The sequence below is a fragment of the Gadus macrocephalus genome, chromosome 17, assembly GCF_031168955.1.
Source record: "Gadus macrocephalus chromosome 17, ASM3116895v1".
Taxonomy (NCBI): Eukaryota; Metazoa; Chordata; class Actinopteri; order Gadiformes; family Gadidae; genus Gadus; species Gadus macrocephalus.
The window spans coordinates 6,794,023-6,818,591 of NC_082398.1; the positions used below are offsets into that span (position 1 = coordinate 6,794,023).

General features: G+C 42.8%; 1 protein-coding gene across 2 annotated transcripts; it reads left to right on the forward strand.

The window, feature by feature from the left end:
* Positions 1-1,623: 1,623 nt before the first annotated feature.
* LOC132475659 (adipose secreted signaling protein) lies at positions 1,624-17,650 on the forward strand. Of its 2 annotated transcripts, none has more exons than XM_060076878.1 (6): positions 1,624-1,870; positions 3,855-3,949; positions 10,219-10,370; positions 12,994-13,123; positions 14,203-14,328; positions 15,231-17,650. In XM_060076878.1, the coding sequence occupies exons 2-6, from the start codon at positions 3,931-3,933 to the stop codon at positions 15,329-15,331; spliced, it is 528 nt and encodes a 175-aa protein (XP_059932861.1). In that variant the 5' UTR covers positions 1,624-1,870; positions 3,855-3,930; the 3' UTR covers positions 15,332-17,650. The 2 variants fall into 2 exon arrangements, with proteins under 2 accessions (XP_059932861.1, XP_059932860.1); XM_060076877.1 differs by having other exon boundaries at positions 1,627-1,869; positions 3,830-3,949.
* Positions 17,651-24,569: the final 6,919 nt, after the last annotated feature.

The window sequence follows — 24,569 nt, forward strand, 5'->3', positions numbered from 1 at the left end:
TAAGAAAATAATGGTCACAGAATCTTGGACAGGACAAAAGAAAAATCATGGATAATATAATACTACATTACAACAGTGTTTTCTATAACTCTATAACTGTCTATACTTCAAACACCCCTGTGGCTTCCTGTGCGATCTACATCTACACGTAATCCAATTTAATAGATAAATATAAACATAAAATACAGTATCCGCCAGAAAGAGGTCACATCCTGACACCTAGCGGTATATTTTTGATCGTTGAATGTCGTTACATTTAAAAGTGTGATGTTTAAAAAGCTACCGCTAGGTGTCAGGTGGCGACCCTTCTTTACAAGTCATCCTAACATTACTTCGTCATGACTCCGCCGTGCTGTCTGATCGGTTAAAAAATAATCACATCAATGCGCCTGCTTGCTGTTGATCCTCGTGTCCTTTTTTGTTGTTTAACATGAAGTTTACCGCCACATAATGGCCTGGAAAGCTTATGTGATTGTTTAAATTGTTTGGGCGTTTTCTTACAGAAATATTTAACATAAACACCGTTGTTTAGGGCAGGATTCTTTGTATAAAAAATATTTTCAGAAACATATTTACGTGTGGAAGAGATCTGAACTGAAGAAGTGTTTATGAATGAAAGGATTGGGCTGTTAAAAAAGAAAAGATTGGGTCGTCCCTGGGTGGGCTTGAACCACCAACCTTTCGATTAACAGTCGAACGCGCTAACCAATTGCGCCACAGAGACCCGTGGTACCTCATGCATATGCGTTAGTTTAATTTCATCTCATGTCAAGGACGGCTCTGTTTGCAAATGTTTATCTGAAATAGTCGATATTTGTATTTGGAACCTGTTTTGCGCTCCAAACGAGGCGTGTTTATTACAAATGGCACGAGATTGTATTATACCCTTGTATGATAGAATATAGAGAACTGAACCCTGCTTTTCGAAATCATGTTATATCGCAGAAAAGCAAACGGAACGATTATTTGAGATTTTTCAGTAGAACTGACGTGCAAAATACTTCAATGATTATCGAGCTATGGTTATTGTCAATATATCTATATCTATATATATGTATTATCGCGAACTGCACTAGCATGGCAGGATAAAGAAACCTAGATCAATTTTTTTAAATGTTTGTCAAGAATAAACGTACACAAACATGTGAACAAATCAATGTCGAACGTGGGGCTCGAACCCAAGACCGGCTGACAGTGGGACATTTAGTGTTGATCAAAAGTAGAACAAAACCAAGAATAACTCTGATGCCTCAAGCATTGAACGTGTATCTAGGATTCATGCACTTTCGACGGTCAAAGTATAGGCACTCGAATAGATACATCTGCCATGTGGTGGCATTATTTCCCGCATGACCCTGCGTCAAACATTGCATACATCGTAGTTGTATGCAAGATGGTTAGTTATGCAACTGCTTTTAAACTCACTTTCCCCTGTGTTCAGTGCATTTATATGGTGTTTTGGGGATTCATACGAGAAGGATGCATCACATCTCTTTCTACTACTACTGAAAGTGCGTGCGTTCAACAAACTACATTGAACACGTGATCAAAATGCGGAAATGTGCTGTAGTGGCTTGCAGTGAAGAGGGAGTTGATTTCGGGTTCGTGGTTGCTAGACCCAAGGGTCCGGACGTACAGTGGGCGGTACCTTTCTGCGTTACCTACCACCAAACGCAGGGTAGGCGGGACCTCTCTAACTTACGTTCAGAGCCTTGGGTCGTAAAACGACGATGTTTTGGTCCAGCTGTATATCTATCTTGAGTGCTCCTGTATCGTTCAATCCACACAGTACGGAGATTAAAACGACTCTCCTTAAAATGGACGGCTTGCAATGCAGTTGAACGACTTCGGTTATTAAATCTGCTTTCAGGTACATCTTCACCGCATATTAATAACGGTTCGTTGAATAACATTCGTAAACTTAAGTAGGCCTAAGTTCATAGAAACAGACAGATAGCAGGTGCATGCGACGCTTGGTATGATGTCAATGTACACGTATTACAGCATGTGGAGCGTTACTAGTTTGGCTTTCTGTTTTAAACTTTTAAGAAATATTATATTCTATGGACTTTGGACGTTTTATCTTCATAGTATACTGAAACGTCAAAACCGAACCACATTATTCAAATTATTCTCATGAATTAGTATCCACGATGCTTACAGTGATATCGCTTAGTCGCTGTAGGAAGCCTATGAAAATGAAACTTAATATTTAACTTTCTATGTAGTCCTGTATGGATTAATTTATTGATATCCATTACTTCACGTATTACATCATGTTCTGTATGTATTCTTTAGATTATTTCTGCTTCTGTTTCTTCTGCATCTTAATTAGTATAGTCTCGAACCCTAAACCAATATTAACTTTATAATGTGGATTCATATGGACATGGTGAACATTGCAGATTCGCATGGTGTCGAAACAAATCGCTATCATAATTGTCAAGGCAATATTTCACACACACACACACACACACACACACACACACACACACACACACACACACACACACACACACACACACACACACACACACATTGATATAAACGCAGTTTATTAATGTCTCTCAACAGTAAGCCTCTTTGTTGTGTTCTGTAAACACAACACCACAAGAATATTTGCTTAGTTATCCCACCCCACAAGCCTTCTGACTTTCATAGTATCAGTGAATATCTTAAACAAATCGAAGTACATGTTAAACTAATCAGTCAGTGGACAGTGTGTGGTCAATAAATCTCTTCTTTGCATTTCTGCATGCGAGAGAGGTTAAAGAGAAGAGATATTTCAGGTGGAAGAGTCTTTAAGTGGGTCTCCACCAGTAACTTAATAAGCCTTCGTTAGAAGGACGTAAAAATTTAATACTTTTGTTTCTGCTCTTTACCACTTTTGTTTCTTTCTCACACCAAACAGGGTACATGAAAAACGGTATGTTTGATCAAATTACATAATAGTAATAATATTGGGGCTCTTATTACAATGGCATATAAACTTGCTAGTGCAGATATCATGTATAAACATTTGTGATGGAGTGTGTTTGATCTTCTCACACTACTGTTCAATGAGGGGTAGGTCTGACACCTCATATCCCTATCCTGTAGCCTATGTGTATCATTATAAATAAATTCCTGTTCATATGAGTCACCATGAATTGCCCACGTTTGTTTGTTTGTGTGTGAAGCCTGTCCAAGACCTGCAGCAAACCTCACTCACTAATTATCTTAAACCGTTTTGTGATTTTGCTTTTAATTGAAGTCGCTCCCTGGTGGAGTGCCGTGCACCTTTTGTCTTCATAAAATAATGAATTAATAAATGCTGAACAGGTTAGCCAGAATCTGGCTGTTCATTAAATGAAACGACATACCTCCTGCCAGCTCACCGTTTCTAGCTGTGTGTGTGAATTCTGTTCTGTGGTTGTGCTGTGAAAACTTGCGTCACCAATTTACTTCTGTTGGTCCCCAACCTCCTACTCCTATGATGATATAATCCCTGAGTGTAATTCCTCATTTGTCTCTCTGTTTGTCTCTCTACTGGCTATCTCTCTCTCTCCCTGTCTCTCTCTCTTGCTACGTATCTCTCTCTCTATTCTTTACTCTCTCCCTCTCTTCACACTCTACTCTCTCTGTCTCTCTCTCTTGCTACGTATCTCTCTCTCTATTCTTTACTCTCTCCCTCTCTTCACACTCTACTCTCTCTGTTTCTCTCTCTTGCTACATATCTCTCTCTACTCTTTATTCTCTACTCTTCCTCTCTTCACACTCTACTCTCTCTGTTTCTCTCTCTTGCTACACTTGCTCTCTCTCTCTACTTGCTACATATCTCCCTGTCTCTGTCCCTCGCCCTTCTTTCCTCCCAGCCCGACAGCTGAGATGACAAGGCAGTGAGATCGTCTGGCCCAGCGTGTCTTCCTGTGTCTCTCTTGTTACCCTGAGATGGCAACGGCTAAAAAGAGTGAGTCGTTTTTTTTATTATTATCCCTTTTGTATTTTTTTTTTACGTTGTCCTGCCGCCGATTATTGAGTCTTGGTAGACTCGTTCTCACATTTGATTCGTTAATCATCATTTTGCATGAATGAATTGCTTTGTCTTATGCTTGCCTAAATGGAGGTACAAAAAGTACTAGAAATTATACTTGATACCTATGGTACTTCTTAAGGTACTTGGCATGTTAGGGTACTAGGGTATTTTGCAGGTCAGGGTACATGGCATGTTAGGGTACTAGGTAATTGAGCATGTAAAGGTATGTGACATTTTAGGGTACAAGGGTATTTGGCATGTTAGGTCACTTGGCCAGGACAGGAAGTAATAATAATAATAATACATTTAATTTCGAGGCGCCTTTCAAGACACCCAAGGTCACCTTACAGAGCATATAGTCATCATAAATCGTTTAAAAAAAACAAGACATTGTGGAAAAAATAAATAAATAAACATAAAAAATAAAAAATAAATAAAACAAAAACAAGACAAAACAAAACAAACAAACAATCAAAACAGTGATCAGTTAGACGTTGTGTGCGAGTTTGAACAGGTGAGTTCAAGTAGACCACAATAACAGCTAAAGATTGTTAATGTTAAAGGTGCTTAAGGTAACAATTTAAGTGCTATCATTTAATTCTAATTTGTCAGAAAAGTCATTGGTCAGCTTTTATTGAAATGCTCTGTGAAACCTCTGTTGTGGTTGACTGCGTTCCTAGCTCTGTATGAGCCAATTTCGATTTTAGACCGCTCCCGGCTAACTACTGTCGAAACATCAAATCGCTTCCCTGATTGGTTGGGGACATTCAGCTTTCCTGTCAATCAAATTCGCACACAAAGCATTATCATAGCGGTAACGCCTGTGCAAGGACGCAACACTCAATGGAAGAGAACTGTATGGAAGGTAGGGGGGGCATTGTTTTAGGGTTTCATGTTTTTAAAATGTTGCTCTCTTGCCTTTTTTCTGCTTTCTCTCTCTTGAGAGCTCTCAAATCATGCCAATTTAACCTTTTATTTTAGTAAGAAAAGGTTAAGTAACCAGTAGCACCATCTCAGGTTTATGTTTTACAGTTCTTATGTTTTTTATTTACGTTAACTGTTTTACATCATCTGTTCACAGACCAGATGGCTGGTGTGATTCATTAAAGCGGTACACCTGACAGTACCTGGTAGCAGGTCCTGGCCTGACGTGTTGACATTGGAATTCCCTGAATCCTCCCGACGATGTAATATTCCTAGAATGAAAGTGATCCATGCCTCATTTCATTTCTAAGAATAATAGCTGGAAGGGAAATCAACAAAGTAGACAGCCCCGGGAGCCAATCGGATTACATAACCGTGCAGCGGTGGGATGGAGGTACACAAGAACAGGGCGATAAAAACCCCTCTCTTTTACAGACACGTTTGTGTTAACTTTACTTGCAACTTTACTCCCCCCCCCCCCCCCCCCAAACACACATACGCATACACCCCTCAGGCAGGCAGCCAGGGTAGCGATTGAGTTTGAACTTAATCACTTCAAACGTCTGTTGATCGATTGGGGTTGCCAGGGATGCAGTCCGGAGGCGGGGCAAGGAATGGTGGTCACGGCCGTGGCTCAGCCCCACATTGGACTGCTTTTATCTTTGGCGTTATGCATTATCCAGAATTGCCAAAAAGAATAAAAAAACACCCTTTTAATACTGGGCCTCAATGACCTGGCAGCCATCTTTGTTCCTGCTGCTAGTTGGTTTGGGGGGAACTGAATGCGGCATTCAGTTCGAGGATGGCACCAAGATGGGCGGGTATGTGAATAAGGCAGATTGCAGTTAACCTTAGTTGAACTACCCTACAGGACCTCCTGTGGCTATAAACATCCAACAACTATAATCCCCATCTAACCCCCCCAGTGGGTGGGGGGGGGGGGGGGGGTTGTGTGTGTGTGTGTGTGTGTGTGTGTGTGTGTGTGTGTGTGTGTGTGTGTGTGTGTGTGTGTGTGTGTGTGTGTGTGTGTGTGTGTGTGTGTGTGTGTGTGTGTGTGTGTGTGTGTGTGTGTGTGTTGTTGCTGCTGCTCCAGAAAGCCTCTGTTGTCTGTCTGATAAGGTTACCGGGTGGGCCGAGTGACTGCACAGACACTCTCACTATTGACTTTCCGTCAAAGTCCGGACTACAACGTCGGTCTCATGTGTCTGGGGTCTCGTGAAATGTCACTGGGTGGTGTGCGTGTTTGTTAGGAGGGGTTGTATCTTGTTTCTTTGAGATTCTTCAATGTGTGTGTGTAGGTGTGTTTGTGTGTGTGTGTGTGTGCATGCACGTGACTTGACGTGCCACTCCTCTAATATCCCACTGACACACATATCACAGATGGATGGATCAGTAAGAGGGAGAGAATTGGAGATTAATCTGGAATAAACCAGTTAGGTAACATGTGTGTGTGGGTCGGGGTGAGGTCGTGGATTATCTGGTCCGTCCACACGAAAGGAGCCTTGGTAGTGTGACAGCGACGTTTAACAGTGTATCAATGCAAATGTAATCATGGTCTATACTTTATTACACAAACCAGGGAAGTCAAATTCCTTCAATATGTGATGATATTTTCGGGCCAATCGGATTTATTCTGTTTGTGGACTCAAAAACCATTTCAGCCTGTCATTGGCTCATGGGCCACGAGGCAGGGGAACCCCCTGCATGTCGGGCCAGATGTTGAGCGGCTGGACTCGCTGAAGCACTGTCTGACAGCTTAGATGTTGTATACGGGGAATGGGTTAACCTAGTGATTGTTAGTGCTTTGCACTTGGTTCTATGAAAATCCTTACTGCACCGAGAGCGATATATGTTTTCACTTTCTTATGACAAATGTACTTATTGACGCTTTGGATGAAAGCGTCTGCTAAATGCCCTAAAGGTAAATGTAAAATATCAAGCAGAGCACAACTGGGACACATCAACAAGGATGGGTTGGGGAACAAGATGCTCCAAAAATATTCTGTAAGAATGTTGTTTTATTCCCTTCAAATGTATACTTGATATTTTATATTGAATAACAATTTGTTTCATGTGATTTGTGCACCAAATTGTTTTAAAAAAGACAGGGGAGACAGCAGTTGAGGCATCATGGCGTGGAAACGGTGAAAAGGCAATCTGTTGATGAGTTCAGCACAAATATACGTTTATACTATCATCTCTTTAAAAGAGCATTCAGCTAAACTTTCTTTGAGGTTCCCCCTTTTTTTAATAGTTTTTTGGTATTTTTTTCTCTGAAGCACTTTGAGATTCTTGAATATAAAGTGCAGTATAAATAAAATTTATTATTATTATTATTATTACACTAAAAGCCATGCCTCAAAGAGGAGTGAATACAGAATACAGAAAGTACGTTTTTGAGGGGATTGAGGTATTTGAAACATGCGTTTAATGACCAGCAAGGTTAAGCTTCTCCTTATTTTGCCCATTGATGTCTCAGCCACCCTACAAAGCGTTACAAAATCCCATAATGGTAGTTAAAAAATAAGTCCATAATGTTTCATAGCAGCAATTTCATGTGAGCAGTTGGCTTTTCTATCTCTGTTCCCGATGCTAGCATTAAGACGCCAGGTAAGTTGATATATTCATGCCATCAACAAAAAGCCGTGCTTTCAAAGGAGCACCTGTAAAAACACGGAGAGGAATATCGTTGAAAGATCGTTAAAAAGAGGAAGACTATAAAATGAAAGTATGATTGGGAAGAGAATATATGTCGTGCAGACATGCATGTTTTATTGAAAGGGTTAGGGTTTGAAACGGAAGGATTTCAAGTCCTGATTCAACAGGACTTGAAATATGTAGTGGCAGAAGAGTGTTCTTGAGATTGTTTCAGATCGGTGGTGCATAAGAACTAAAACACAGAAAACAGAGGCGGTCCCTGGTGAGCTAAAAGCTCTGGTGGGCTCATAACTCACAGGCAGATCATACGTATTTTGGTCCTAAACGATGCTAGTGCTTTGAAAACTATTAGTGATATTATGTGCTGTGATTTAGCACTGAAGTAATGTGGTCTGCTCTCTTAGTCTGCGTTAAAGCTCTGGTAGCAGCATTCTAGATGAGTTGGATGTGTCCAGCAGTCTTTTTCTAGAGAGCCCTGTGCACACGGCATTGAATATTGGCTTATTATTTAACTATTTTGTTGTATTATTTGAATGTAGTAGTAATTGTAAGATGCTCAGTGGTAATGGGTCTTTACTTACAAGTTGGCAGCCTCTTTCAGCACCTAAAGAGAGCATAACAAAGCTTTTATGGTACATGTAACCCTGTAACCCCATAAAATGGATACCATATGCATGGCTAAGCCACTGCTGCTTGATAATCTTATCACTGTCTAGAAATCCCCTTTTTTGTTTGGCCGCCTGATTTAATGGATCGACTTCAATGGAAGACGAATGCTAAACTACCACAGTATCAGAGGAGTGTCTGTACGTAGGCCTGTCCGTCGATTCTCCCGACCAACGTCCATCTGACATCACACTCAGCTGCAGTGTGGAGTGTGAAGTTGTTCAGATGAGCGGTTCACAAGAAAGCTGCGAGTGTTCGCCTTGTGCTGACCAGGCGCGACTTGAGCGGGCACTGCACTTGTAATCACAAATCAGTAAACGAAAAAATCAATTGTGGTCAGATTCCATCAGATTGCCTCTTCAATTCAAAGGCAAACAACAAACTTGATCAAAGTCTGTATTGTTTTTCCTGACCAAGTTGGGATTATCGAACACACAAAGTGTTTTGGCCTTTTTGGTTGGTATACCCTCAGGGTGAGATCAGACACCACCTAAAGCACACACACAGACATCGGGCTGCATTTGATACTTGCTGACTTTGTTCTGGATTACTGTCTCAACATCGGACCACCAATGATCTCATTCTTCTTTCAAATCAATCGCGCTTGTTGTTGTTTTTTTTCATATAAATTGACCCCAGCTTTGTCAGCCGGGTCAGTGATCATTAGCTGAAGAGGTCTTTGTGCTTGTGTGATCTTGCATGTTTTCAAGTGTGGACCTATTTCTTGATCATAGTCATGCTGTACCGTCTTTCCAGTTCAGGCACTTCTTTGGAGCAGATTGATTCCTTGACTCAGACTCCTGGGTTTGTAAAGTACCTTTGGCTTCCAGTCAGACTAAATCAAAGCTTTTAGCACTTTCCCTATAATCTCATAAGCACGCACACACACACACACACACACACACACACACACACACACACACACACACACACACACACACACACACACACACACACACACACACCATTAAGTGTGATTATTAAAGAATGGGACTATTGCAACCGTTTTCTAGGAAAAGGTTATTAAAAGATTCATTGAAAAGTGGTTTTCGTTAGGGGAGGAAGGGAAGAACAACAGGGAAATCCTAGTGAAGAATAGAAGAAGAATTAGGATCAAGAGTTATTGTTTTGTTTTTTCATAAAGCTCTGAGAACTTCAAGGGTTAAAAACCCTTTGCAGTAAAGAACGGCAACAAATAACTTGTGGCCTTAAGACGATTATAGACGTTTTGAGGGAGACAATGATCTTGTACATTATTCTGTTCTTCCCAGCCACTGGGGAATGTTCTGGAGACGCTGTCCGCTTTGTCAGCAGTCTCACGGTTATAAAATAACACAATAAAAAACTATTTTCTTTTCAGTTGCGTGAAAAGGGAGATCATATATTTACGAAGTAAGCCGATACTAAGACCATTGCTTCTGTGTTTTTTCTTTATTTTTATACTTTCATGTGCCGTATTTCAGCTCATTAATTTCACAGAGATGTGAACAAAGGCAATAGAAACGTCCATGGCCATGAAAATGATTTTGTTTTCCTTTTAACATGGCTTGATTCTATTAATATTAATATTATCCAAACACTTCCCCAAACACATACAGTTCAGTGTTATATCCGGCACCTCGTTTTATTATCGGATCGTTCTTTTCAGATTCTAACAGATTAGAAGTGTCAGGAATAAATCCTGGCCCTCTTCACCGACGCCTCTTCCTTCGAAATGGATGTCCGTCACTTCCTAAGTCCGAACCGTGAAATCCTATTTCCATCTTGGCCTGGTGTGTCCTCCATCTATCATGATCTCCAAACCACTACGTAATTAAACCCATACGCAATGTGGAAACCCAGCCACAGCAATATGCCATCAAGATAAAAGTATGCAATATTGGATTCTTCGCATGATAAAACTAAGATTTGTAGATATGAGGTAATGAAAATGACGTTACTCTCCCCCTATCCAGGCACTGTGAAAACGGGCGGGGTGCGTTTCTCGGAGGAGCCCAACGCCACCACCGCCGCCGCCGCCGCCGCCTCCCACGTTCACTTTGAGGAGAAGCTGCATGACTCGGTCGTCATGGTGACCCCGGAGGCCAACGGCAATTTCCTGGTCAAGGTACAGATCATCAACATTATTGCTCCCTGAGTCACTTAGGAGACTCTCCCTTGCCTCCCTTTTCCTTATTACTTTTCCACAACTGTATGTTGTTTAACTTTCTACAATTGGCACAGACTACTACGTTTCTTTTTCAGTTGGTCTTCAGATAAATATTGGGGGGAAAATTGTCAGTTATGGAGGTCATCCCACTAAGTGAGACTGTGTCGAGATATGAGCTAAAAATGTGTTCTGTACTTTGATACACTTAAATAAGTTGTGATCTAAGAGGCAAAGAGAAATAACCACAGAATAAATCAATCTCGCCACCAGCAATTCAGTGATTGATTAGACTACCGGGTCCAAACTAGATAAATTATTCCCGAGTGGAACGGTCATAAGTGTTGAAGCCTGAGCTGAGTCACGTCTTAAAGTGTCCTTAGAAAAAGTGGCCCAAAGTTAGAGCTGGTCATGAATAAAATAATTTCCCAATACATTCAATCATTGTTGGAATCAATTCAATCTTTCCACCATAACCGCCCCCAAACATTTACTTCCTGCGTAAAAAGGATACCAAAAGTGTTACGTTATAAGATCTGATTTCTCTCTGGCTCTCTCTCTTTCTGTCATTCACCCATAACATGATAATACCTTCAATCTCTTCATCCACTACTCATTGGCTCTTTATTTACGCTTTCAGCGGTAAGTAAAGAATTTCAGGAGCCAGGAGGGGATGTTTCTGGCGTCTTGCTCAGGGATGCCTACCGGTTAGGCTTTTCACCTTTTGGGCCTGGACCCAGAACCTTTCAGCTGGGAATCACCCTAACGCCTAACCAGTGGAATCACCCTAATACTAACCAGTGGAATCCCCCTAATACTAAACAGTGGGATCACTTAACCAGAAGCCTATCCTGGACCCCCCCCCCCGAAAAAACCCCAACAACAACCAACATCTACATGCATGTACATTAGCTCTAGAACCTGGACTTAAGGTTGAAATGTTTATTATTTTGTATGTTTGCTACAGTCGTGGAGTTACAGCTTTGTGTGTTTGTATGCGTGCCTGAGCCTCCGCGTGCGCACGTGGGTGTGTGCACACGTCATGTTTACATGGTTCTCAAAAGGCCTTTTGATTGGGGAGACCACCCCAGTGGGCAGTGAGTTCTGACAGCTCACAGTGGACCATCTCTGCCTTGTGTCTGAGTGACGGTTGCCATGGGGATCCACGATGAAGAGGAGGAGGCACAGGGGGTTTTGGGAGGGGGGGCTGAGTTCTTGTAGCCAGAATACCGTTGGGTTGTTAGTGCGTGGGTGAGTGATCAGTATGCAGTCACTGTGTGAATGCATGCGGACAGATCAGTCCATCGCTCTCTCTCCTTGTCTCTGTCTCTGTCTCTCTCTGACTCTCTTGTGCTATGTCTCTCTGTGTCTCTCCAATCATCTACCTCATCAAAAATCCTCTCTATTTTTCTGTCTCTCTGTATGACTCTCTCTCTGTCTTTATTGCTGTCATTCTCTCTGTATCTCTCCCTCTGTCTCTTTCTCTCTTTCTTTGTCTCTCTGTCTCTCAGTCTCATCATCTCTCGCCCAGTCTTCGTCTCTCCCCCTGTCTCTTTTGAAAGAAAAGCTTATTGTTTTGGTTGTTTTGTTATGTTTCCATTATATAAAACCCTGAGGAAGGTTTAATTCGGTACAGTTGATTGACTCGGCGACGCCTCACATATTCCATCAAAAAACAAAAAAATAACCAAAGTCTGCAATAGAAAGCCCTTGACAGCTCCCTAGCGACTAATCGGACACACAATGACGACAGACCGGTCTAAAACGTCTATTAAAAACGACCGTAAGCCATGTTACGGTCACAGCGAGTGCGTTTCCTCTTCCCACTCGGAGGGTTCAACCCATTCTCTATGGTGTGTTTGCGGCCCTCCACTCCACTCGGCGAGGTTGTGAACTAGCGGAGGACCCGCCCTTGGGATCGCGTGCGTGTTCTCGGGTATGAATCCTCGTCCCTTATCGACTGCCTCCTGCTGTGCTTCCTCCAAATAAGCTGGCAGCCTCGCACAGGGCTGTCGTTTTTATTCCTAAGTGCAGCCAAGAGAGAGCCTGTGTCTTATCTCTGTGCCGATGCTTCATCAGCTCCCCGGCTTCATCCTCTCCACCCCTCCATCTCTACACCCTTCCTCCTCTCCAGCCTTCCTCCTCCCCACTCTTCCTCCTCTCCAGCCCTCCAGCCCTCCACCCATTCTGCTAATTTCACCGCTCTATACTCTCTCTTTCTCTCTCGCTCTCACCATTGCTCTCTCGCTCTGTCACACTCTCTGTCTCTCTGTGCCCTCTCTGTGCCTTCTCGGTCTCTCGCTCTCTCTCTTGTTTCTTCGCACCCCCTGGTCTCTCAATTCTTTCCCTCTCCAGAGCTCTCTTATTCTGACATCACGACACGTGAAATTAAGTGCTATTAAAGTATTCCTAACTTTCCAAAATATGTACTTCTGCACTGAAGGATGGAAATAAAAGGTACAATCATGAAGTTCTACGAGTATCTCTCTCTCTCTCTCTCTCTCTCTCTCTCTCTCTCTCTCTCTCTCTCTCTCTCTCTCTCTCTCTCTCTCTCTCTCTCTCTCTCTCTCTCTCTCTCTCTCAGGTGGGCTTCTTGAAGGCCCAGCACAGGTATGAGATCGTCTTCACCCTGCCGGCGCTGGGCAAGGCCGTGTGTCCGGCGCCCGTTCCCAGCCCCCACCTGCGGACCACCGACCTCACCCTCCTCCCAGACGGTAAGAGACTCAATGTGTGTCCGGCCCTTCCTCAGATCATGCCTGGGACCGGACAACGCTGATTAAGATCCTGGCCAATACAACCCGTTAATCGTGTATTTTGTATTTTGAGGTTTGGGGTTTTTTGCTTGTTCATTGTTATCTGAGCAGCTGTGTGTGTATGTGCTTGTGTGTGTGTTTGTGTGTGTCCCCCCTGGCCCCCTTCCCTCTTTTGGGGAAGGGGTCATGTTTGCTTCAACCCCAGGTTCATAGTTTTTGTTATTGTTCAGCTAAGCCCGTCCGGCAGTGTATGAGGCAGTTGGCGAAGCCGTTTGCATCCACTCTACTCCAATACAATATCACAAAAGGTTGGACCAACCCAAAATACAGCTCTGGGAGTGGCTGAACGGTCATTTGGAGCAGAGTGGATGGTGATGGCTCACCAACAGCCCGCTTTCGGAGCGTGCATACACCATGAGAGGGAAAAATGAAGGAAAATCATGGTTCATTTACACCTAGACATATACAGGGTCAGAATTAACCTCGGGTCTGAGCACACCAGACGAGACCTTTGGAAAGAGAGTGGGGGATATGGAGGAGGACAAACTGGCAGGAGAGAAGAACTGGATGCAATCTCTCCGTCTCCACCCCCCCCTCCCCCCACCTCTTCTGTTATGTCGGTCCGATCTGTACTGGTTGTCCGCAACTTCCGGTCTGGAATTAATTAATTATGTGCTATCTTGTCTTATCTTGTCCGTCTGGCTGTCTCTCTCTGTTTTTATTCTTCATTATTGCTTTTGTCTTCTTATCTTCATATTCTTTCTTTCTAACTTGTTTGATCTCTGTCTCTCTGTCTCTCTGTCTCTCTGTCTCTCTGTCTCTCTGTCTCTCTGTCTCTCTCTCTCTCTCTCTCTCTCTCTCTCGTTCTCTCTCGCTCTCTCTCGCTCTGACTCTCTCTGTCTCTGTCTCTGTCTCTGTCTCTGTCTCTGTCTCTGTCTGTCTCTGTCTCTGTCTCTGTCTCTGTCTCTGTCTCTCTCTCTCTCTCTCTCTCTCTCTCTCTCTCTCTGTCTCTCTCTCTGTCTCTCTATGCCTCTCTGCAGGCGGTCTGAGGGTGACCTGTGAGTACATGGCCCAGCAGGAGGGGGTGCTCTGTGAGGAGCTGCTGCTCCTGAGTGAGGCCAACGACCACGTGTGTGTCACGGTCAAAGTTCACGCCAGAGTCATGGGTAACCAGAATAATTTACATAAAATCAACCAAGATTTTCCTTTCATCGCTTTTTGCAGGCTCTATCCTTCTCCTAAGGCAAGGGAGATGCTGTGTTTGGTTCATGACTTACCCTATCTCATGAACACACCGCCCAGAGCGGAAGGCAGCGTTTCTAAAAGCTCTTTTGTCCCTGCTGCCATAAGGAGGTAGTACCGATGGGTTAAAACGTGCAGTCTGGAGTGCTGTCACTTTTGCCAAATGTTAATAGTGATTGCCAACGTATTTTATCCTGCTGGTTCTACTGATCCTCAGGGAGGCCCAAGACAGGTTGCCATGTTGTAGACAATCGAAATCTATCCCTCTATCTTTCTAACCAAGATAATACGGTGGACTTAAACCTAATCTTAACTTCTTAACATATTTGGTGAATGCATTTAGTTTTACTTGAATTGAGTTATTGAACACGGTGTAATAAAAAATTACTGATAAGCAACATAGACAGGGAAGGATGTAATAAATGACACTATATTATTAAGTTCGTTTTCTTAGTGATCAGGTGAATACACGTCCCTTTAGTGAACTGAATGGCACTAAGTGTTGACCATGATGACTTAGAAAGGGCTTGTATGTTACTCAGGACTTCATTTGTTCCCTTTGATCCTGTAATCTATCAACCATGGCTGCATTCCCACTGGTTCTGAACACGGCTTTGGTAAACTTCACATATATTCAGTCTCTTGCCGGTGCACAAGATACCATCAACATGACCGGCTGCAATGCAATAATCCATCCAGGGGGACAGGGGACATTCTGATGTGATGGTCTCAAGTGTAATTTCTCTGTCTGTCTGTCTCTCTCCTTCTATCTCTCTCTGTCTGTCTCTTTGTCGGTCTGTGTGTCTCTGTCTCTCTCTGTCTATAGATCGCCATCACGGTACGCCCATGTTATTGGAGGGAGTGCGTTGTATCGGAGTGGAGCTGGAGTACGACTCGGAACAAAGCGACTGGCAAGGATTTGACTAGAGGACACACACACACACACACACACACACACACACACACACACACACACACACACACACACACACACACACTCATACAGACACACACACACACACACACACACACACACACACACACACACACACACACACACACACACACACACACACACACACACACACACACACACACACACACACATTAAGAGCTCTCCACCAGCCTCCATCTTATTATGAAAAAGACAATTGGTTTGTTGAGTTCAATATTTATTCACTCCATGGTCATCTGTCTCTAGTTCAAAGAAAAATGTAATTGAATGGAATGGAAATTTTCTGAAAGTTCTGATGGAAATAAATAATAATATAAACAAAACTCTGAATATTTCAATGCTAGGAACCAAAGGGAGACTTAATAAGAAAATAAGATAATATATATATGCATATTTATTTACACACACACACACACACACACACATTCTAAATAGGGTAAATGACATAGTCCATATATTATTGACAATATTATACACACACACACACACACACACACACGCGCACACATACCATTCTCGTAATTGATGTTGCCAGGAGCTAGCGTCCTTGGGATCGGGGGACCTTCAAGGGAACGTACAGCCAGCCCTGGCGTTCAGAGAACATCCTACACGAATAATCAACCATCCCCACTGAATGCATCGGCTTCCTCCTCATCTTCATCATCGTCGTCGTCATCCTCAGCAGACTAGACACAGCGTCCAAATCATTCTCTTGAAACTTTTTTCTTTTTATTGTGTGTCTATTGTTTGTCTTTTTTGTGTCATGCCCACTAGAGGGAGCTAAAGGTCGCTGAATCGTTCTGGCGTTCTCCAAATCAAAATACAGGGATGTCTTCTCTTAAAGGTGACATATTGTACCACCGGGTGTGTAACTGCTAATCACACTCACACCTGGTGGTACAAAATGTCACCTATAATGAAATGGTCTGTAGATTTAAATTTATGTCGCTAAAAAGGCTTGTCTCATTGTGCACGTGAACGTCACTGTTGGTCGGCATCTGCCCTGGACGAAGGTCCTGGTATGAGACCCTCATACCCCAGACCTACGTTTCCCTTGGCAACTCTCCAGGCGATCACATTTGTAAGCTTTGCAATGTTACGCCTTTCAACAAGTGCCTTCTTTTTTTTTATCACAATCACTATTTCAACTCACTCGCTGTTATCCACACATGTTGATCTTTGCTTGTGCTGATCACCTGCCTGATACCTTGTAAGGACAGGCAATGTTTCGGGGTGTCGGCGGGTGTAGAGTCACCAATTCAGTCCTTCATAAAGTGTCACATCATGTCCTTCTGATGTTTGTACCACAGATCTTCATTTCTCCGCCTCATCATCCCTGCCTCCTCTTTTTCCCACTACGTGCAAACTTACCAGTTTCACTCTATGAGGACCTATCACAAAGGTTGGATAGTTGTGGACGGAATGCCAGGCATGCATGTAACTAACTTTGAAGGTCTGTTAAGATCTTGTGTCAATGGAGTCATAAGCCATGATTGTTTTTTTCTGCGTCGTCACCTATTGTACGCCAGGTGTTCCCACAGACTCTTTGGGGAGTTTTGACCGTGGTGCTTTTGCATATCATGAAATGCTTCTTTATGTTTTGCTCTCTTATGTATATTTGATTTTGAAGCGTCAGCGCGAGCCGGATTTAGATTTGTTTTCAAAGTTTCTAGAGAATTCTTTATCGGTCAAAGTCTGTTTTTGGTTCAACCCTGCCTATCACAGTTGTCAACTGAAAGAATCTATTGTTTTGGGCACATGAACATGAGACCAAAACGACGTGAGAAGTGATAACATAATACACTTTATTGTTTCATCTGAAGGCCTAAAAGGCTCAATTCAGGTTAAATGTTTGTTCTTCTACTTCTACTTCTGAAGGACTGCAGAGGCATAGATTAGTTCTTGTTCATGGCTTATTATTCCACAGACTGGTTAAATGCCCTCTCACTGCCACAGTGTGGCCTGGGTCTGAGCCTGGCAGTGCCAAATAATGATCCCTTTCAGTTGACATTCTCACATCTTGCAACACCAGGGTTAAGCCATCTTGCACAATACTGGACCAATGTACAAGATTGTATCACAAACAGTCTTACATTCTTATAAAAATCTAGAATCTAAGTTAAAAGTTAAGTTAGCTCGTTCTTAATATCCAGGTAGGCCAACTCAATAGGTACTGAATGTATAGGTATTAGTGAATGTTGAATTTTGTATAAACCTGCTCATTTTGTGTGTGTGATTTGTTATTTTTAATATTTTGTCATGTTCTATATCAATAAAAGAACATGCAGTTATTAATGTTTTTTCTTCTAACTTATATTTATTATATAGTATTCGGATATGGATATAACTTAAAAAGATTATCCTTATATTTAATAATATGTTTTATGTTTCTTATTATTCTTTGAATTTATTGTAAATATTATACTGACCTTGCTGTTGAACTTACATCATGTGCTTTTATCGAGGCTCTCCGCTAGGGGGCAGACACGATATACTAAAGCCAGCAGCCTAACTTGGCTCCAAATAACATTGTAGAAATAGGATCCCTTGAAGCATCATAAAAAAACCGAAGGCATAATCTATTAGGCTTCGTAGTATAGTATGAACAAAACGCCTAAATTAATCTAAATATAAAATATATTATTATGTTATAATTGAGGCACCATGCATAGGCCTACCTTTATTTTTTCCAGCTCCTAATTAAAAGCGACTGTATAATGTGTTAGAATGTACTATAATACATTGATTTGTAAGCCACATTTTTTTTTTTTTATAAAATTACTTCACTAATTGAAGAAATGACTGATCTCTTCAGCGAGCGAAGTGAATAGAGCGAGGTGCCTACCGACAGATTGCATGTAACGTCTCAGTTGTACCATTAGAGTGCGCTGTAGACCAGTAGTAAACCCATGTTCTGTCATGCATTGTACACCACGGGTTAACCGTCCATGTACCCTGAGTCAGTGTTGTGATGTATATTTGGTTTGAATGACTACGTTTTTTTTGCCTGCCTATACGCGCTGCAGCCTAAAATATGAATGTAACCAAATACATATTTTAGTGTGTGGTCTACTAACTCGATGTGTCAAAGTCTTTAGTTGTAGCCGATTTGCATTGGCCTAGTTTGTCAGTTTTAGATTGTTTCCCTCATACAGGTAATAAAATAAAGTGATGTTATTATGATTAGCATTTTGATTGCCTTTGCCATTTACCATTGGTGAATCATTTTATCCTATAGGCCTAGCGTCCTCCATTGTAAGCAGGTGGTGGCTCCAGTGGGAATCGAACTCACAACTCATGCCCAGCTCTTTGAGTTGATCTTTATCGTTTAACATCATACATGTTTGAGCAATGCTAATGCATTGAACTTTAATAATAAAATGGAGCGTTTATAACATGTTGTGCTTTTCCTCACTTTTTTTTTTTTACCTCTGTGCCACTTTCGCAACCTATCTCGTTTCAAGAGATAAATAATGAAAAGGTTAAAAACAAAAGTAGGAAAAGGCCTAGAAGAGCCCTCCTGTCACGAGGCGTTCATGTAGGCCTTTCTCTCTCGTCCATTCCATCCGTGCCATTGTACTGCAAGTCTATTACAAATCCCATCGATTTTTTACGAAAGAAATGTCGAATAGGCAATCAAAGCTTTTACAAACGAGTCTTCCAATCAAAAGATATAAGTTAAAAAAAAAATAGGGGTTGTTTGTATTGTGATGCAGTCGATGCGTTCATGCTGCAAGCAAGCAAGCGAGTCATCATTTCAAGTGTTTTAATAAGGAAGGAATAACACAGCATTGCGTTTATTTTTGGTCCATACATGTTATATTGTCTTGAAGTATACGTACCTGGTAACGAATGGATAATGTGATGCAAAAAAACAACAACATCTATGGGTATGGGTTATTTTGAAAAGTTTGTTATTTCTTTATCCAGGTTGAAATGAGCGCTCTCATGGATGGTTTTGTCCTTGACTTCAAACGCAATGTGCCATAATGTTGTCCGGAGCGAAGTCCTTACGTTGAAGAAGTGTAGTGTAGTCTGTAGATTGAATCAATTGATATACTGTTTAATAAACCAAGGATTCTCCCGCTGTGTGTGAGCGAGGTGTTGGCTCCTCTAAACCCCCTCAACCTCTTAAAGACCTGCTGGCTGCAGAGGGGCTGAAACTAAAAGCAGAAGTAACGAACTCAAACAGACCACAGCTTGAGGTCAATTGAAAAGTTAATAAAGTGAACATATTCCTAAGTAAATAAATGTTCAACTTTGTTTAAGTTGTTTAACTTTAAGGTGTTTAACTTTAAAGTGTTTCAACGATTACTTAAATAAATAAATTAGGGCCTTAATAATAATAATAATAAAATACAATTAATTGTGACATGTGTGAATGATTACTAAATTCAATACATTATTCTGCACCTTCAAGCAGTGGAAGGGAAAGTTTAGCTATGGGTCTTTCAATCACAGTTGTTTTATATGCATATGTGTGCATCAGTGGCGGCTGGTGGTTTTTAAAGTGAGGGAGGAAGGAGTGCGGGCTTGGTTGCCATTGGCCTGCTTGCACTGTTGGTGTATGGTGGCATAAGAATGTGAGACTCAAGTTGTTTCAGGGTGTTTTGGTGAACTACAAAATAGCAGGGAGGGCGTTATGTGAATGAAATGTATACAAAGCCACCAGTGGCATCACTGTAATTTGAGAAGGAAAGGATGCAAAGCATATTAGTCAAATCAGGCCTACTATTGATTTGTTAATAATAAAAAAATAAAAAAATCTGGGCCAATCATTGGGCCTATTTTTGCCCTCACTGACTGAAGTTATCTAGCTATGTTTATTTTCAGTTACAATTGTTTTAAGAAAAGACTCAAGAACCAAAGTGATGCCATTTAAAATGCATCATGCTCTGAATCATTCACTAACACCCTTTCCACAATATCAAACAGAGCGGTCAGAGTAACAAACAGAGTAACAATCCTCCTTGCTGTTTGCGTTGCGAAGACATCAGTGACCTGGTCATACCAAACTTGATTTTTTTTTTTTTTTAAGTGATTTCAGCATTTTCTTTTCAATCGAAATAATGGCCATATTTGTTAACCTCTCCTGCCCCATCGCATTCCGTGTGTACGTTTTAATTCGTTTCAGGCAGAAAAAAAACTTCGCTCAGCTCCTGCAGAGGTGGCACCAATTGTAGCAATCAGAGACATACGTTTGTACAGCTGTGGCATCGCTCCATCAAGGCCGCTGGATTTCATGAAGGCGAGCGCATCACAAAGTTTTCGTGTGGAATTTATCTCTGTGTCAATTTTTAATTTGTCTGCATCAAAGAAGTGGCCATATGTCTCCATCAAATTCGCCAGTGCCTGCGTGGGAAATGAGACTTTGAAAGATTCAAATTTAGCCTCATCCAAAAGCTCGGAGAAGCCCAAACGATCGAGGTGTTGGAAGCGCTGGGTGATTTGGGTGAGCATGCTGTCATGGATGGCATCATAAAGCGCTCTGTATGCCTGACGGGGATTTAGCAGCCTTCTTTTGCCCTGTGAGATAGGCCTACATCAGGGTCTTCTGTTTGAGTGGCAGCCCTGGTGTAAATCTTGTCGAAGACACTCTCCACTTTCAGTTCGTCAATTATTTGTAGGAGGTTTTCAATGCGCCGTTTGCAGAAAGCAATATCCATTGACTTGTGCTGTAAGATGTCAAAGACCACGTCAGTGTGTGCACTGCAAACAACTGCTCAAATGTGAAGAGAAAAAACACAAATTCAAACTCTTCCATCTTACACCTCAAACCATCAGCCAAACGAATAGTCTCGTCGTCCATTGTTGGACGCACAATAATATTCTCGAAGATGTCGTGTAGTTCGTCATAATTAGAAGCAACCTTATTCACTACTCGGGAGGAGAAGTTCCAGCGAGTCGGAGCGTTCCGGGGCAGCCGAGCGCACCTGAATTCCTCGAGTAAAGCTACCCTCTTGCTTGACTTGGAGAAAAAAGTCAATCACCATCTATGACCTTCCAAGTCTCCTGAATAATATCTTGCTGCGTGGAGCATCGCCACAGAATGTTCAGGCTGGCTTCTCTTCCACTGGCATCTGGCCATACAATCCAGATGTCTTTAAGGAAGCTGACTTTGCCCCTGCTTTAGTAACTGACAGGCCGAACCCAGAAAGCCAGGCTGCCCTCACTACCGGGCCATCCACGCTGGCCACCCTTCCACCTGGGTTGTCCCCTCCTGCCCTCACTACAGCCGGGCCATCCACGCTGGCCACCCTTCTACCTGGGTTGTCCCCTCCTGCCCTCACTACAGCCGGGCCATCCACGCTGGCCACCCTTCCACCTGGGTTGTCCCCTCCTGCCCTCACTACAGCCGGGCCATCCATGCTTGCCACTAGTGCTACTACCTTTCACCTCTTTTCCCTATCCCTACTGAGCTTCCCAAACATATTTTTTCTGTCAGCTCTGATGGTGTCCCAGAAGTCACTCTGACCCTGGTTCCTATATCTTTAGAAGAGGAAGTCGTTTCTACCCAAGTAAGAAAAAATATATTTACTATATATATATTTTTTTTTGTAATGTATTGACTGCCACATTCTGAAAGTAAAATATTCGTGTGTGTGTGTGTGTGTGTGTGTATTGACTGCCACATTCTGAAAGTAAAATATTCGTGTGTGTGTGTGTGTGTGTGTGTGTGTGTGATGGGGGGGGGGGGGGGGGGTTGGGTGTGGGTGTGTGCATGTGTGTGTATCTCTGTGTGTTTATCTTAACCAGGAGCCTGCAGTGTTTTCACCAGAGTCGGTCCGGCCGTACCCGAAAGCTTCCCCGAGAAAGGCTAATCGGCAGCAACGCAAGAAAAAGACTTCCACTATTTTAACCGACACCCCAATCACGTTCTTCTGGAGGTCACTAGTTCTTAATTGATTTCAGCTGCGTCTCCCCCGCCTCTCCTCATAAAGCGCCCCCACCGTGACGGATGTTAATCGTTTATTTTGCGTTGGATTGCGTGGGCTGAACAATCCGGACATCGTGGCCACCGACGTGGACCCCCTGCCACCGGGACCCACGCAGTGAGTAATACGGGGTACTTCCTTCATGAGCACTGTATGTTGCACTCTCCCCATCTCCTCCTGTCGTCTGTTCTCGCCCCTCTATTGTACATGTTTTACCGCTGGAGGTTAATGTGGATTTGCTGATGGAAGTGGTAGTTTGTGTTGAGTGGTTTATCTATGGGATCGACTGACTGACTAACTAACGCTGCGGACCGCTACAGCACCGACCACCACACTGGGAAGTGTCCTCTGCTCACTGTGGAAGCAGCATGGAAGAACTGCAGCAACTCTGATGGAAACGAGGACCTCCAGCTGTTGAACACAAACTGTTCTAGGCCTACTACAAACCGAGGCGGTCCCACTCAGAGCCGGCGCTGGCCGTTTCGGCGCCCTTGGCGGCTCGAAATCAACTTGTGCCCTGGACAGGTCTTTAAGTTGAGGTCTTCCGAGCGGGGGGGTGCTACGGTGACGGTTTCGGGCCGCCCTGACGATTGCTCCCGCGCCCCCTCCCTTCTCCGTTCGCGTCGTATATTTTAATTGACTGATTAAGGGCGCCACCAGAGGGCGCCCCCAACGCATTTGTCGCCCTAGGCGGTCGCCTAGCTCGCCTATGCCGATCGCCGGCAGATCTCGTGGTCAATGCGGCAGACCGCTGGACCTGGACGTCACCTTCTGCAGATACTTCACTGCCCTCAGGAATCCACGGATAACTTGAAACATGTCCGACTCCACATGTCTGAAAAATCCAGGATGGAAACTTGTGGAAGGAAGAAAGGGGTCTGTTTTTGCTCAACCCATAACCCCACTGAGCCCTTCAGTGGAAACCTGTCTGACTGACCCTACTGACTGGGGGCCTGTTGATGTGTGTTTGATTGGTCTGGTAGAAGGTTTGCTGCTTGTGATCTGCAAGGTGGTCCTGGGTTAGATGCGGTGTCTGAGTTGCACACCACTCTCCCAATTCTATTCTTCTCTTTACTACTTTTCTACTTTCAATACACTTGCTGCTGCTGCTGTTGACCGCTGGTGGTGCAATGTGGTTTTTATTCGCGTATGTTCTGTGAACTTTGCATTTGTATTTTAATGAACATGTTTACTGCCTGTTAGACCTCGGATTGGCAAACCTAAACTCCTTCACTGGCAAAATGTAGATGCAAATTAAATGCCAAAATTAACATTTCAATATTCGTTTTGCGTATTTCACCAATAGCTTCGGAACTACTAGACGGACCTCGTATATAATTTGCTCTTCAAAGATGCGGTCAGGCGCCCCTCCGTTATATAACGTTTTCTGCCCGGTACGAAATAGACCGACCAATAGCAACCCTTGGCTATCTAATGTGAGGTTGGATATACGCAGCATGTAGAGGTGTTTCAACAACAAAGATGGAAGTTAGTGAACTAAAGACTGTATATGCTCACTAAAAGAACGAACGACTACTACTCAAAGATTTTGAGGAATATGTATTTCTGCATCACCCGTTCCAATGCTATGATTAGTCGAGGCCTATCCAATAGCATAGCATCGACCCATTTTAGATCGCGCCCTTTAGACACGCCCCTTGGAAATTGAACAACGCACTTCAACGCAGAGGATCCAGAAGGATTTCACAACGAGTCCATTGGAAGATATCGAAGAACATGAACATCACCAATGAAGGAGAGTAACGTTTCCACTTGCTATAGGAATTTAGTGAAGCACTAAATAGTTAATAATGATTAAATGTGGTCACCATTTATTTACTTTTTGGATAAGACTTGCTTTACTAATATAACCGCGTTAAAACCGCATTCATTTACTTTTCTTGTGTAGTTTCCCACTATTCATTAAATGTTTTATAGAAGTAAAAAAGTAATCAATAGAACTATACACATTTGTACAACAATTAATCATTAGACAGGATTTGAAAATTTTCTATTCGAGCTCATGCTTCATAATATTTCCAAGGTTTGCAGAGTACCAAATGATTTATGAACAGTTGTTTTTGTTCAGGAGCGGATTGTACTCCCAGAGGCTTCAACAGAGCGGGTCTGGAGCTGGGAGCTGCAGGTGGATGTTGGCCAGGAGCCGTTCAGTCCTACAGGAACAGACGGGTGAGCCGTGGAACTGCACATCCTATAAACTCCTCCTTGGCGTGGTCAAACGGTTCAGAATAAAACTGGAATTCAGTCATTGGTT